The sequence below is a fragment of the Lygodium microphyllum genome, chromosome 14 (genome assembly GCF_053477565.2).
Source record: "Lygodium microphyllum isolate KBCC chromosome 14, Lygodium_microphyllum_v1.1.10, whole genome shotgun sequence".
Lineage (NCBI taxonomy): Eukaryota > Viridiplantae > Streptophyta > Polypodiopsida > Schizaeales > Lygodiaceae > Lygodium > Lygodium microphyllum.
The window spans coordinates 110431169-110446740 of NC_141148.1; the positions used below are offsets into that span (position 1 = coordinate 110431169).

A 15572-nucleotide genomic window follows, 5' to 3' on the forward strand; every position below is an offset into this window, starting at 1 on the left:
TTGTCATGATGAAGATCAACACAGCTCTGTCCAAATCAAATCAAGCTAGAATCATGAGATAAATGTTGTTGATGCTACTATAATCAAACCTTTAAATGGTCTTGGAGAATATGATTATTTGGATGATACCTCCTCACCCTTTGGGACCTTAATACTTGGGAGTTCCATATCTACATTGTCAAAACACTTTTAAATCGCTTCTCTTTCATGCATAACCATGGCAAATTACCCTCTCTTTTAAGCAAGGAGCTTTGAATATCTTTTATGAAAGATACATGAAACTTATTCTTTGAATGCTTCAAATCAAGAAATTGGTGAATTGGATCTTCTATTCTGAAAAATTGTGAAGATTGAAATTCTTATCATGCCCTCATCTATATTTGATCGAATGTGAATTCTACGTATTCTTTTTACTTCAAATATTTATCACAAATTAAGTACTCTTCATCAATCATTATTCCCATCACAAAGTGTCCCTACAGCCAAGCGACTTTCACGAACCTCCACGCGAATCCCATGCAACACTTATTTAGAGATATCGCAGACCAAGAGTTGTCTTAGACACCATCCAGCCATTCTGTGAGATCTACTTCAGCATGTTCTGATGCTTCTGTTTCTAGTAGATGAGGTCGACACTCTAGATTGGGCCTGGATAGAGGGAGTGGTTTTGGGGGGTGCTACAAAGATGTGGATTTTGTGAGCCCACGGTCAGAGCCCGCGATCAACTCCAGATAGGGATGCTACTTCTCGCTCTCCTACATGTTCCAAAGAGGGTGCCTTAGGTGGTGTTGTGGAGGCACCGATGCAGTGTGAATTGGATCTTCTATTCTAAAAAATTGTGAAGATTGAAATTCTTATCATGCCCTCGTCTATATTTGATCGAATGTGAATTCTACGTATTCTTTTTACTTCAAATATTTATCACAAATTAAGTACTCTTCATCAAGCATTATTCCCATCGCAAAGTGTCCCTACAGCCAAGCGACTTTCACGAACCTCCACTCGAATCCCATGCAACACTTATTTAGAGATATCGTAGACCAAGAGTTGTCTTAGACACCATCCAGCCATTCTGTGAGATCTACTTCAGCATGTTCTGATGCTTCTATTTCTAGTAGACGAGGTCAACACTCTAGATTGGGCCTAGACGAAGGGAATGATTTTGGGGGGTGCTACAAAGATGTGGATTTTGTGAGCCCACGGTCAGAGCTCGCGATCAGCTCCAGATAGGGATGCTACTTCTCGCTCTTCTACATGTTCCAAAGAGGGTGCGTTAGGTGGTGTTGTGGAGGCACCGATGCAGTGTCTCGGTCTCATCGTTCTGGTGGAGTCATGTCATCTCCAGGATTTGTCACACCTATGGGGACATCTACTCCAATAACTTAGCCATCCGGAGGTGGCGTCCCTATGGGTGCTACTCTGAGAGATATTACCCCCATGGGTACGTGAGATGTACAGGGGTCTCCTGGTTATGCCCAAGAGCACGTCATAGATGGGAGAGAACACACCTTAGACATACCCTAGAGGGGTATGGATACCTCATAGATATCATTACATGTGTTATGATCATGAATGATGAGGGGAGGAGGGTGATGTCTTGCATGAGAGAGTTGTGCCGACAAGTTTTTTGGCACAATGTCTTAGACCATTGGAAGAATACTCTCGAGGGGAGCATGGACTATATAGTGGCATCTTTACATGAGGAGTTTTCAATACCTACTGCGGCAACAAAGAGGTTTTCCACTGGGTGGATGATGGAGTGTATACATGGATACATGTCACATAGATGATTAGACGCATGCAAGGCACTCAAGAGTGGCACCTCAAAGCCTAAGTGGCTAGGCGTAAATGATCGGTGGAGACACAAGAAGGAGACTACAAATTCTCCAGGATGTTGACGACAGCAGTAGGAGGTAGCAAGGGGCACGATCGGAGGCAGGGGTCATGCATCATCTGAGGAGTGGCAGCCATAAGACTATGTAGAGGATTTTGTAAGTTTTTCTTTTGTTCTTCTCTCTTTCTTATTTGCAATATCACTTGTACTACAATCATGTTTCTAACAGTTATATTCTGTTTTCTTTGCAGCACCATCACAAATTGCGATTCCACTGGCTTGGAAACTCGATATACAGAGAGACACAGTCTCACTGCACTCATCAACAGACTGTACGCACGCAATGGCCTAGTAAGTCAATCATCTTTCTTGTCCATAGTTACTAATGTTTTTAAAATGCATTATGTATGGTGGTCTAATGTGTAGTTGTTCATTTTTCAAAGTCCATTCGAAGCTCCTTTGTGTTAGGATTTCTGATAGCGAGGATTAGTAGCTCGCACTTGGATTCATGGACCGCACACCCTCTTCTTTTTTGGTCCTCTGATCTATGCAGGCAACTTCCATGTACTATTTCATGTTAGTTTTGGCTCTCCTCTCTCTCCATGGTTCCATGTAATATCATGAGTTTTCATCAACGATCTTGTACTTATTCTATGTATTAGTCTTGTGGGTTTATGTACATTTCGTACTCATCTTGACGACCATTGTTGTGTACCCAACATGTAATTCATTTGTAGAATATTATACAGCACATGGTGCTATATGTGCCAGGGTAGCTTATTGCCGTGCCACAATTTTTTTTCTTTGTAAACGTCGCTATTAGCATTGCTAATTTCTCTCTACACATCGCTATTGGCATTGCAATATACATCACAAACTATCACTATATGCGCCGCTATTTGCAAAATATCAATGCAAATAGCAATGGTTTTGTAGAGATACTTATATTGACACTTTTAGTGACGACGTTGTTGTGCTACTGCGCATCCGAGCCGTAAACACCTCCATTTTTGTTGTGCATCTGTGTTATCTTTTCGCATGTATTTTATTGCGTGCGATTGATGCATTAAGATAATCCGTCCTTTTCAGTACCTGCATCCAATGTATATACTCCACTAGTGTGTGTGTGTGTTTGTGTGTGTTTCTGTTTGTATGCATGTTGTGTGTGTATCAGAAAAATATGAAAAACTGATGCTAAAGGACATTATCAAGCTGTTAATTTCAATGATGATCTCCAAGAAAAGTGCAGGAAATCGTGGAATCAAAGGAAGCTTTGTAGAAGCTGACATTTAAGCTATGAAGATAAAGGTTGCACATGAACATGGTCAACGTAATATGCGGGATAAAGCAGTTTACTATCTACCATGGAGGAGAAGGGTTCATATGCCTTTGCCGAAGACTTTTTGAATGGAGGAATAAAGATTGATTCTTCCCTCCTGAATATGCTAGAATTCGCCATGCCAATGAAGTGAAGACTGCAAAGAAAGGAGGGGAACGTCAATTCAATGGACTCATGGATGTCTACAAGAAGACTCTTAGAAAGTTTTTATAAATTTGGGTTTGTGATGATATTGACACCCATAGAGAATCTTTAGATTATCGACTTAAAGGTGCCTGTCCGGATGGATCTAAAAGAAAAGCCTATAGAGCCTACTGTTTTGTGAGAAGGCTTTCCGTTTCGAAAATTGGAGAGAAAGATAAAAAGGTTTGCATCCTCAAAATAGCTTTATTAATGCTAAGTTGAGATGGGGGGGCACTCCAAATTCAAAAGGGGCGCATTGCTATGAATTTAGGGGGGGAAAAAGCTAAGAAAGGGGGGTATCCTTGGGATTTTTAGAACGCTATCAATGGCCGGCTTCCACTCAAGATGGTGCAGGGCAACCAAACCACCTATTCTAGTGTAGTTTCTGCAGCTTATCGAAATCATTCAACATCGACAAAGTTTGTTGACTCCAAAATCAATTATCAGAAGAAGAAGCGGCTGAATCTTCTACTGGCCTTCCTCCTCGAAGCAATATGAAAGGGGGGGATCAGAGGGATCGAGAAAAAAGAACTCTGACGTGAAGGACATAGAGGTTCCCAGGAAGGAGGACAATTTGAAATTATTCTCTTGTTGCTTAGGAGGATTGATTCACTTCTGGAGAGAAGCTGAAGTTCTGTTTAGACGAAGAAAGCAATCGACAACAATGGCAGAATCGCGTGTGTAATGGAGGGGTTTGGACTTTAATTATGTCGGACTCTCTGCAGATGGGGAACACCTCCGTTGAAGAGTTGATCGAATTCCATGGGAAGGAGGTGTCGGTTGATTGGATCAACTCATGAGATTTTGGGAGTCAGGATTGGCGTGTCTTCGAGCCACAAATGCTTTATCCTGGACGTTATCAACCATGCCGATGAAGAGTGAAACGGAGCTTTCAAGCAGAGCAGAAGTCTTCCGCAATAAGAAGAATTGAGGCAACACACGCTACGGTGGCGAGACCTTGGATCCTGCTCAACAATCGCATCCAAAGCTAACTAAACGTCTGTGAAGATGTATCCTCCCGCTTCCCATTCCGCACTCTCCAGTGATTCCATGCTGCCCTGTCGGGATCCCCTGACTCCTGGAATACAGGCATGCCCTCAATCCATACAAGAGTTCCACGGAGTCCAAATACATTACAAACGTGCCCAACCTATGGATGAAGCATAGGAACATGAAGAAAAGTAGCCCAGGCCCCATGCTTCAGTCAAAATTCGTTCAATTCTTCTGGATGGGTTTGGAGCCTCATTATTTTCGTGGGAGAGAGTCATGAAGCACTTGGCCCAGATTCTCAAAGAAAAAGTTGTTGATTTTGATCGTCCTGCATTTGGTCTAACTTCTCGAGTGAGGATACCCTCAGCAAATCCAAGCAACGGAGTGCTTCTGATTCATACAAATCCTTATACCATTGGTTTTTCTACTGCTACCACTATAGCATTTATAGATTTTTTTGCAATCCAACAAGGCTATACTAATTGGCCATTCTGCAGGCTGCCTTGTGGCACTTGATGCATATTTAAAGGCACCAAAAAGAATAGCTGCTATTGTGATGGTGGCTCTTGCAGTGATGGCTCCTCTTTTGTTGCCAAGCAAGGCTCAAGTATCAAATGATCAGGATCAGAAAAAGCATCAACATCTTAAGCAGGCCAATACTACTAGCACTGTGAGCAGTACTGTCCACAGAACTCCATTGTTTTGACATTGTATGGATTTCTGAAAATTGTTTACAGGGATTACTATCTAGCAAATTTTAACAAGTCTATGTGCTAATGGCAAAACTGATCTCGAACACCTGAATGCAAAGCTGGTTATGAGATACTACGGATTTTTCTGAACATGGACTTCATGTATTTTACTTGACAAGCAATATAGAGTACTTTGGCATCAAAAATTTGAGTTCTTCTTGTTAGCCTCTTTCCTTGCTGTATCTTGAACCCCATGTTCTGCAGCTCTTGCATGAACTTTACGACAACGTGGAAAATTAATTATGAACATTTGTGTCGCTTTGAACGTTCATATGAGGTCTGTATCTTGTAGTGACTTCTATGGACCAATACAATTTATTCCATGCTTCATGTTAGGCCTCGCTCCAAAGAGTGCAACATGAACTGGAACTAAAGTAGCCTAGGATGACCAAGATTAGTCTAGTTAAGTCCATGAAACCACTACAAGTAGTTTTTAAGATCAAATATTCCTCGACTCATGTGTGTGGTAGTTTTTGGAAGATTGGGTGGTTCTATTGAGCTATTGGAAAACTCGGCATCCAATTGGAATGTTTCTATCACAATTGAAGAGGTTTTCATAAATTAAAACTTGTGAAAGATGAAGTATCCTTGTCACGTCAACATGTTTGGATATTGACTACAATAGCAAGAAAGAACTCTATGCTAGAGTTCATAATTTATGTGGAAAATAGTATGTGCTAATGTACATTTTATAATGCAATTCTTCAATTTTTCTCCTAAATTATTTTTCCACATGATGTACTTAATTTTTTGATATTTTTCTAGCAGTAAAGAAGATGTATTCTTCTCCATTCTATCTTGAACATTTAATCTTGTTTTCCCTCAACTCTTGATTCAATCTTAGTGTGATGCTTCCTTAGATGAGAAAATTATATTTCATGATCTACTTCATTCATTGTTTATTTAGAAATGGATACATAAATTTTTAGGTACATTATTCATGCATTGCAGTAGATATGCAAACATATATCTAGAACCCCAAGTTTGACACATTGATATTCTCTTTTTCTCCAAAAATCACAATATAAAAGTACCATTGGAGGTGGTAGTATCAGATATAGATCTAGATTTATCTATTTGTATACATGTAGGTTCAATTAGGGGCAAGCTAGGTTCCTTCCAGGACCTCCAAAGAAAAAGCTCAAACCCCAATCACTAGAGTTACCAAGCTCAAGGTCATAACATGATGTGTTGGTAATGATAGGTATCAAGCCAATTGGAGTTTGATAAGTGAAGTTAGAGTTTACAAATTGTAGGTTTCTTATATAAGCAGACTTATTTACACCTTGCTCAGAGAACATGCCACTGCCCATTTGTGTTGTTGTATGTTGCCCATTATTTTCATTGTTTACTATCTCTCCTCCCCATTGTAAAGTGCTTGCATTATTTTGAAGAAGAGTGTGAATGGACTTTGGCCAATACCCTACATACTCTCCATTTATAGATAACCACCAATTTCCACTTGAGGGTTCCTACATGGCATTGTAAACTTAGTAACCAATAAAGGAGTGTGCCCATACACAAGATGCACACACATTTTGTGAGGCTTTATCTCAACATGTAAAACAATAGTTTTTGTGAGAAAAATACTTTTTCTGGTTTATCTTGGTTGTTTGGTACTCTTTGGTTATTTCCATATGTAAACATATTTGCATGTGTGTGTGTGTGTGTGTGTGTGTGTGTGTGTGTGTGTGTGTGTGTGTGTGTGTGTGTGTGTGTGTGTGTGTGTGTGTGTGTGTGTGTGTGTGTGTGCTTGTGTGTGTGTGTGTGTGTGTGTGTGTGTGTGTGTGTGTGTGTGTGTGTGTGTGTGTGGGTCTACAATGATGAAGAATTATATCCTATAAACCTACATGATACTACAAGGGGACTACAAGTCAATTACAAGTACTTTATTTATTCAAGCTACATGATGCAATTAAGGGTTATGTAATAGATATTCAATTAGTCAAATTCACCAATCAGTGACAACAACTCATGCCAACCGTAGCATGTCATCAATGTTGAAGGGTAGGTGCATGCAAAACATGCACATGTAAGTAGGAATACATAAGTAGAAGTGAAAAAATTTCTATCATTTCTCATACTAAACTTAGCCATAGAGAAGGCTAGTTCTAAAAATAAGAATAATCAAATTATATCTAATCAAGGATAATGTAAGTATATGTGATTGTATTGAGTAAAGTATATATGTATGTACATGTATGCATGTGTTTGTGCATAGAAGACTCCTTGTGCAAGTTGTGGGCATGCATGCATATAATGTGTGTTCTTATAAGGTGCACACACTATCCACATGTATCCATAATATAAAGAGGGAAGAATCTTACTCTGAAAACTAAGATATTCAACTCTTGTTGTTGACCATCTATAGCTGACACAGGGGATAATGCTCCTCCAAGTACAATTTGATTGCTAGTTTGTACAAAACCTGAGCATTGAAGGTTGTAGCATCCGGTATCATTATATGCATCGCTCTGTAGACATTAAATGGTAGTTTTCTTAGACTAAAGAAAAGTCAATGAAAAACTTGTGAATCATTATTTCTTAGCATGAAAAATATGAATGATATCTAGTGGAAACCAAAAAGAAATGTTTATGAGTCTAAATAGATTAGATGCCAAATATTTAGTACTTACTATTTATTTAGATGGTATTGATTATTTAGGATTCTTCATATGGTTCAATCTCTAGGTAGAATTATTTACAATGAGATTATATACTTTGGTGCGTTTGAATTCACATCCAATAGACGAAGAAAGAAAATAGGAAGATGCCTCTTGGCAAACATATTTTATAAGAAAATGATCCACTTACTGTCCAATATACAAATATTTGTGGGTAATTGTTGCCATACCAAACCTACAATTCATGACAAACGAAAGATTTATTCAAACCATTGTATTAGTCCATGCTCCCTTTACTTGTCAATAAGAGCTAATTGTTATAGTATTACTTTCTAATGTTTTACGCTTCAATATTGGTGATTAAAGAGGATATAAACATACTTGCCAACCCACTTCAATGGTGTTAAGGTTTTCCTCTTGGTATGAGCCTTGAAATAGCCATAATTGCGCTAGACTGAACTCTCCAGTAGAACCTACAAGTGGGCTCCACAAATTGAAAATGCCACTTGCCCCATAGAAGGAATCTCCAACTGCTTGTTCGACCGCATACTTCAAATAAACATATGTTTAGAATAGTTAAAATATGAACCTATTTTGTAAATCTTTCTTAGTGCTTTAATAATATAACCAAGTGTAGCTACATAAGCTATGAACTTTTAGACATATGCACCTCATTTATGTTTCATAACCTTATCATTTACTCAAGCAATAAGTAAGGTTTCTATGCAAACGTTTCCATGAGCACATGACATTAAGGTTTGCTTCAAGATCCTAGTAAAATTTTAGGATTAAGAGCCTTGCACACTCACACAAAACATATTTATCATGGAGAAAAAAGTGAATAGGCTTTGCTTAAATTAAACATATATCTATGGTATGATGGATAAGCATACGTAAATACATACATGTATATTCACATAGCTACATGTCCATACATATGTATGTTCATATCCAAACAAGAATATACATACAATATGCATGCATCCATGCATAGGCACAACAGTATGTTTGCATAATAACATGTCCTCTCATATGGGTCTCATATATATAGACAAATATATGCACGCAGTATCCATATATACACATCTACATATGATAAACATGCATGCATTATTGCATAACTACATATATATGCACACGTGCACTTACAAATACGTGTATGATATATACTTACATGCATATATGTGCACATATATACTATCATAGACCGTATGTATCAATAGATCACAAAGTGTGGAAATTAATCCCCTGTTTGTATCAATAGATCACAAAGTGTGGAAATTGTATCATTGTTGATAAACTTACTTGACTTATACAAACATAATGAGTGGCCATATCAACTATGGAGTTTGGGGAGTTTGTGGACTTTCCTTAATGACATAGTTGATGCAATTTGTAGTTGCTCATATTCTTTTGCATCCATGATCCAAGCATGCTCTTCACATATTGGATAGAAAAAGGGTATATTTTATTTATGAAAAAATAATGGATAAGGGATTTTTCAAATAGGCCTTGAACACTTTCACATATATTAATTGCCCCAAGGTACATTTTTTGTGCGTAGACATGAGATGTATCTTTGCATGCATATTTTTGCACCTAAGTATCTATTTATGCATCCATCTATTTATGCATTCATAATTATGAACATATGGTTTTATGTGTGTACATGCATATATACGAATAGTAAAATTTATGTATTCATGTATGTATATGCATGTCTACATCTATATATGCATATTGCCATGCAAGCATGTGTATACATAAATATCCATGCATGATGTGTATGTTCATATTTATGAATGCAAGCATGTATGTATCCATGCATGTAAGTTCTCAATAGAATATACAAGTACCTAAGCAAGCATGCAAGGATGTGCTCATAAAATCGTCTTTTGCCGGCAATAATTGAAGGAGTTGGGAGTTGACATCAGTAAGTTTGTGGAAAGGTTGATTATTACATTCCACTAATTTGTAAATATTGTAATAGAAAAGAATGAAACTTTTCTTGCAATTACAAAATCAATTTACTAACCTCATGCCCAGCAATTGCTGGGGGTTCTTGCTTTTTTTCTCCAACTTTGGGGGTGAGGAATTTTTTATACTTTGTTTGCTTATAAAGAGCTTCCCTTTGTAGATGTTCTTTTGTGATGCGTCTCACAGAAATAAATCCTGATGGGCAAGAATCATTGGTGCTATGCCACAATTGTCTTAATGGTTGCACTCCCTTTAATTCTCCACCTTTGTCTTTTGTACTAATTGGGGATGATCTATCTTCCCAAGGGAGAGAAGTAGGGCTCATCTGCATCTCAAAAAATGTGTGTAAGACTTGTATAAACAAAATTTTGTAGCTTGACGTCTAACAATCATGATGTGTAAAGACTCCACCAGCATATTATTTAAATCCAAACAAAATAGTAGACCTAAGTATGGATGGATGTCCCAAAGTGCATGGTTTAATGTTTTTCGAGCACGGATATATCCATGTTGCGAATATACCTTGATAAAAATAAGGTATGTCACTCCCAATTTCTCTACTGTAATTTGAATACCATTTATATTTCCAAAATTAAGATTGGCATTATCAAGTACGTAAACCTATGGCAAAGAAATGTGCATGTATGAAGGATTTTTGATGGCACCTGAACTTTATGATCTTTGAGGAGTGGATGATCAAATGCTACTTGTTTGTCAATAGGGATGCAATCTATAGTGTCCCCATCTGGACTCTGTAGAGATGAAAGAATAAGATAATTAGTGCAAGTATATTAGAGTACAAAGACGCAAAAGTGTGAGGCCAATTAGTGCAAGTATATTAGAGTACAAACACGCAAAAATGTGAGGTCTAAGTATCCTAGTCCATAGCATTCTAAAATCTCCATTCCTAGGCAAAAGCACATCCATATGTAAGGTACATAAAGGTGCTAAGGTTTGAGAACTCTTAAAGAAAAGATAAGGCCTGCCTCTCTCTCTCTCTCTCTCTCTCTCTCTCTCTCTCTCCACATTAGCTAGCTTGGTGGCTAATTCACCATCTCTACTATCCACAGGTCTAAGTTCAAGATCACGGTATAAATCCATGAAATATCCTAGTATCCCTCCTTGCAATGCTTGCTAATTCACCATCTCTACTATCCACAGGTCTAAGTTCAAGATCACGTTATAAATCCATGAAATATCCTAGTATCCCTCCGTGCAATGCTTGCTTCCGTTGGTTGAAGGAAGAGCTTTTTGGTGTTTATTAGCGCCATCGATAGAGAAGAACCAGCTAAACGGTCGTGTAAATTGCATTGTGGATTAACGACCTGGATGCTTTTGAGGGCGGGCTTGTTGAGAGAGAGAAGGCGACGCTGGAGATGATCGTCATCGGCGAGTGTCGACTCGACAGGATGTTGCAGGTGGTGGTCGGCGGGCGTTGTCAAAGTTCTGAGAGCAGCTGCAGAATCAGGAACGATGGAAGAAAAGCCGACGGAGATCATGAAGGCGAAGAGGACCAGCGGCAGCCAATAACGTCTTGGAGGAAATGCTGTGATCATTGCGCCTTTCGCAGAGAGAGAGAGAGAGAGAGAGAGAGAGAGACTGTGTGTGTGTGTGTGTGTCTGAGAGAGAGAGAGAGAGAGAGAGAGAGAGAGTGTGTGTGTGTGTGTCTGTCTGAGAGAAAGAGAGAGACACAGACACAGAGAGAGAGAGAGAGAGGAGAGAGACTGTGAGAAAGACTCCGAGAGAGAGAGAGAGAGTGTCTGTGTGTGTTCAGGCTCTATAAGCGCAGAAAGTCAATGGGCAGAGAGAGAGAGAGAGAGAGAGAGAGAGAGAGAGAGAGTGTGTCTGTGTCTGTCTGAGAGAAAGAGAGAGACACAGAGACACAGAGAGAGAGAGAGAGAGGGAGAAGAGAGACTGTGAGAAAGACTCCGAGAGAGAGAGAGAGTGTGTGTGTGTGTTCAGGCTCTACAAGCGCAGAAAGTCAATGGGCAGAGAGAGAGAGAGAGAGAGAGATTTTGAGATCATAGGCGAATGCAGAATGTGTGTGTATATATACAAACGCAACTGAGATCTCTCTCTTACAATCTATGCATGCTTCATTTCGTCGTAGTGAGGCCTATTGTATTCTCGAGTCTTAACCCCACAAGACTGCAGCCTTGACTTGCTCCCCTTGACTAAGGTTTATTCCAACTTGACATTAGGCTAAATTATTACTCAAACCAAACACAATACGGAGCCTTCTATATTAAATCCATCAAAAGTACCTAGATGAGATCAGATCATCTATAGAAACTGTTGGACCGTTTCAGCTTAATGAGCCTTGACTTGCTCCCCTTGACTAAGGTTCATTCCAAGAACTTGACATTAAGCTAAATTATTACTTAAACCAAACACAATAAGGAGCCTTCTATATTAAATCCATCAAAAGTAGACTAACCCCCTAGATGAGAGATCATCTATAGAAATTATGGGACCATTTCACCTTATTGAGCCTTGACTTACTCCACTTGACTCAAGTTCTTAACCCCCTAGATAAGAGATCATGCATAGAAACTATGGGACCCTTTCACCTTAATGAGCCTTGACTTAGTCCACTTGACTAAGGTGCATTTCAACTTGATACTAAGCTAAATTATTACTCCAACCAAACACAATAAGAAGCCTTCTATATTAAACATCAAACCCCCTAGAAACTATGGGACCATTTCAATCTCAAACCTAATTAGAAAGAGTTTGAAGCTCTTCAGTAATTTATGTTGATGTATTGCCATATGAAGAGTGAAGGATGGTGAGGGTGAGGGTGATTGAATTTTCCAAGAACAATAAAAATTGCACCCCTGTGTACTTCAATAGTTTCCAATTACTAGTGTATCTTTGTGTAAACTCTAGCACATACTACAACTAGAAGGACAATGTCATCAAAGTTACTAGGAATCATAACGCATGCGAAAGACATAAGCAATACAAAAAGTGAGTAGAACATGTGACGTTAAAGGATTCGTGCTAGCATATAAAGCATGTCAACATTAACTTACAAACTTGAAACCCCAACAATTCCATGGTCTATTGGGATAAAATGAAGGCGCACCTCATACACATGATCAACATTGGACAAGCCTCCACATTCTACTATACAACCCACAATGACTTACAAGAACATAAAGCTGAAAGCTAGTACTACCGTGCCAAATTTTAATGCCACCTCTAAGTTTAGTATATAGGCCCCTTAAAAACTAAAAAACAAAGCATGAGAGACTCGAAAACCATTGTGAAACACTTGCATTATTAATGGTTAATGTATTGCACTTTCATATCAGTTCTTAAAATAGTAACTTGATTTTCAAAAATACATCATTCTTGCAATTTATTGACTTCACCATACAAAAGAAAGAAAAGCCATCAAACATTGTTGATTTAAACCATACAAGTACAAAAAGATGGATTAAGGAAAATTACTATTATCATTATAGCATCCCAATCATAATTTTAAAAAAATATGTGAGAAAGCATGACATAATGTTTTATATCATATATTGAAAAGAAATCCCTCTTTTCTTAGTAGAGTTATTCAAAGTGGATATAAATGTGGAACATAAAAGGTGAAGCCGTGACATGCCCTCTTCCAAACTGTGTTGCAACACTTGAAAATGAAAATAAAACATGTATGAAGGAAGTGAGTAAGTATTATAAAATAAAACATTTACGAAGAAAGTGAGTAAGTACTATCTAGGGGCATAACACGATTAGCTTTGAGCAATCAATAAGTTTGGATGGAACTGGTGTAAAGTAATGAAACATGAAAAATCCTGGAATTCCCACTTGCTCCAGTCGTTTGGTATATGTCTAGTGTGGGAGTGAGATATGAAGTAATCATCTTCTGTTTGTCTAACATAATAGCATTGGACATATCCAAAATATAGAATTTCTATATACAAATAAATATTTCTATGGTAAATCCATCATCTGGCAATCTTTCAATTAGTTTGGCCAAAGTTCTATAGATTATGTCATCTGTAGCCACAATGTGTAATGCCTCTTGATTTCTCATTTGGTAAGGCGATGCAGGATAATATTCAAAAACTAGTTAAGCCATCTACTAAGAGAATTATGAGAATACAAAAAATTACAAATGTTTATCAAAATTGGTAAGGTGTTCTTATTTATTCATAGGGTTTATTTTATCCTTACAATCCAAAAGCAAACCCCAATAACATAAGAAGTTAATATGCACCTTATAATTCAAAAATAAACCCTAAGAACAAACAAGAAGTTAATACACATCATAATCAAAAAGTAAATACAAGAACAATGAATGAAAAAAATAAAATAAAAATAATTATTGATTTAAAAGTATTTTGTGCACAATAATCTATACATACACAATTTTTAGATTAAATATTAAATTAAATAACTTAAATATGCTTTTATTCAAACATCGGTATATGCATGTATATAGAGTTGCACAGATAATGTCATTTTGGTAGCCATAGTGTGCAATGCCCCTTGAAATATCATTTGGTAAGTTGATGCACAAAAATATTCAAAAACAGTTTGATCCATAAAATAGTAAATATTAGAAAAGAAATAAAGTAAATTATTTTTATCAAAATTAAAATGTTATTTAAGAAAGTTAATATACATTGCAATCTAAAAATAAACCCTAAGAACAATGAAGGAAATAAAGAAGCACAATTCAAAAAAATGAACCAAATCAAATAAGAGCTTCTTTTTGAGAGGCTACAATAATTTTTGCAAAACTTCTTTATACACAATGTTGATGGTAGCATTCACCATATCCTCTCTCTCATTAAGTATAACTTGAAAATAGTTGGGTCACTTTACTCTTGATAATGCGACATACAATTGTCCATGTGTAAAGAGCGAGGTTTTCAAATATAACCCTATAAATGATAGTGAGTGTCCTTAAGAATTGTTAATCATCATTGCAAATACCAAACTAATAGGGAATTGCAAACATTTCATTGAGAAAGGAAGTTCCAATGTAGTCAGGATAAAAGTTATTCTTGGAATAAATATTGTGCCCCCAACATTAGTGCTTGCTTTTATCTTTGCCTCAATGACCTTGTTGTTAAATGCCTTGCATATAAGTATTGTACCATTGCATAAATCTTTTGAAGGATTCAAAAATTTGAGCAAGATTATTGGAGTATTTATCTTTAGTAGCAGTACATGAGAAGGAAGAACACCATCAAGGTCAAGGGGATTAAGATATTTGATACTATACAGGAAGGTGTTTTCTTCTATCTTATCAACATAATCAACATTGTAGTACTGTCACGGGGGGTTCACTCATAGTAAAGAAGACATGTCACCTGCGTACAAGGACTTCTAAAAAACCCCTATTTATGAAGCTTGTAAGACTAATAGATCCCCCTATTTAAGCTTATAAGATATATACATGTATGACTTTTTATGTATCCCCTTTCTTAAATGTAAGTCTTCATAGAACATATACTAACTTTCTTTTTAAAATTTGGAATTATCCTAAGCAATTAAAAGTATCAAAATGGCAAGCGGTTTACGTAGTGGCACTTGGATACCATCGAAGTATGTGTCGCAATGTTTTTGAGTGCCCGTGTCTCCCTTACCACATCAGAAGAGAGAGTAGGGGAATGGAACCCCTTTATACTTAAAAGTGACTACACCAAGTGAACACCAAGCTCTCTTTGGAAAAAGGGGAGTTGAATCTCTCTACCACAACCATGGGAGAGTGCCAAATCCCCCCCCCCTCCCACACTATGATTAATTCAATAACCCTACTATGTGAGGGTTTAGGGTTTTAACCTTACTTGTCAAGGTCTCTTGTATGCTATAGAAAAACCAATCTATGGAGAGAGGTGATCAAATGCATC

General features: G+C 37.5%; 1 protein-coding gene across 1 annotated transcript; it reads right to left on the minus strand.

Moving 5' to 3' along the window:
• Window positions 1-6136: 6136 nt before the first annotated feature.
• LOC148025981 (protein neprosin-like) lies at window positions 6137-11353 on the minus strand. Its single transcript, XM_087692168.1, has 7 exons — window positions 11025-11353; window positions 10365-10451; window positions 9758-10024; window positions 8104-8271; window positions 7913-7957; window positions 7426-7572; window positions 6137-6570 (listed from the first exon to the last, which is right to left on the minus strand). The coding sequence occupies exons 1-7, from the start codon at window positions 11253-11255 to the stop codon at window positions 6196-6198; spliced, it is 1320 nt and encodes a 439-aa protein (XP_087548294.1). The 5' UTR covers window positions 11256-11353; the 3' UTR covers window positions 6137-6195.
• Between the last annotated feature and the right edge of the window lie 4219 nt (window positions 11354-15572).

Bases quoted from the DNA above. Each gene is read 5' to 3' on its own strand.
- LOC148025981 (XM_087692168.1), bottom strand. From the start codon at position 11,255: ATGATCACAGCATTTCCTCCAAGACGTTATTGGCTGCCGCTGGTCCTC. The intron at 10,452-11,024 runs GTCGTTAATCCA...TCATCTCTACAG, and splicing joins CCGCCCTCAAAAGCATCCAG to AGTCCAGATGGGGACACTAT. The intron at 10,025-10,364 runs GTGCCATCAAAA...TTTGAGATGCAG, and splicing joins TCAAAGATCATAAAGTTCAG to ATGAGCCCTACTTCTCTCCC.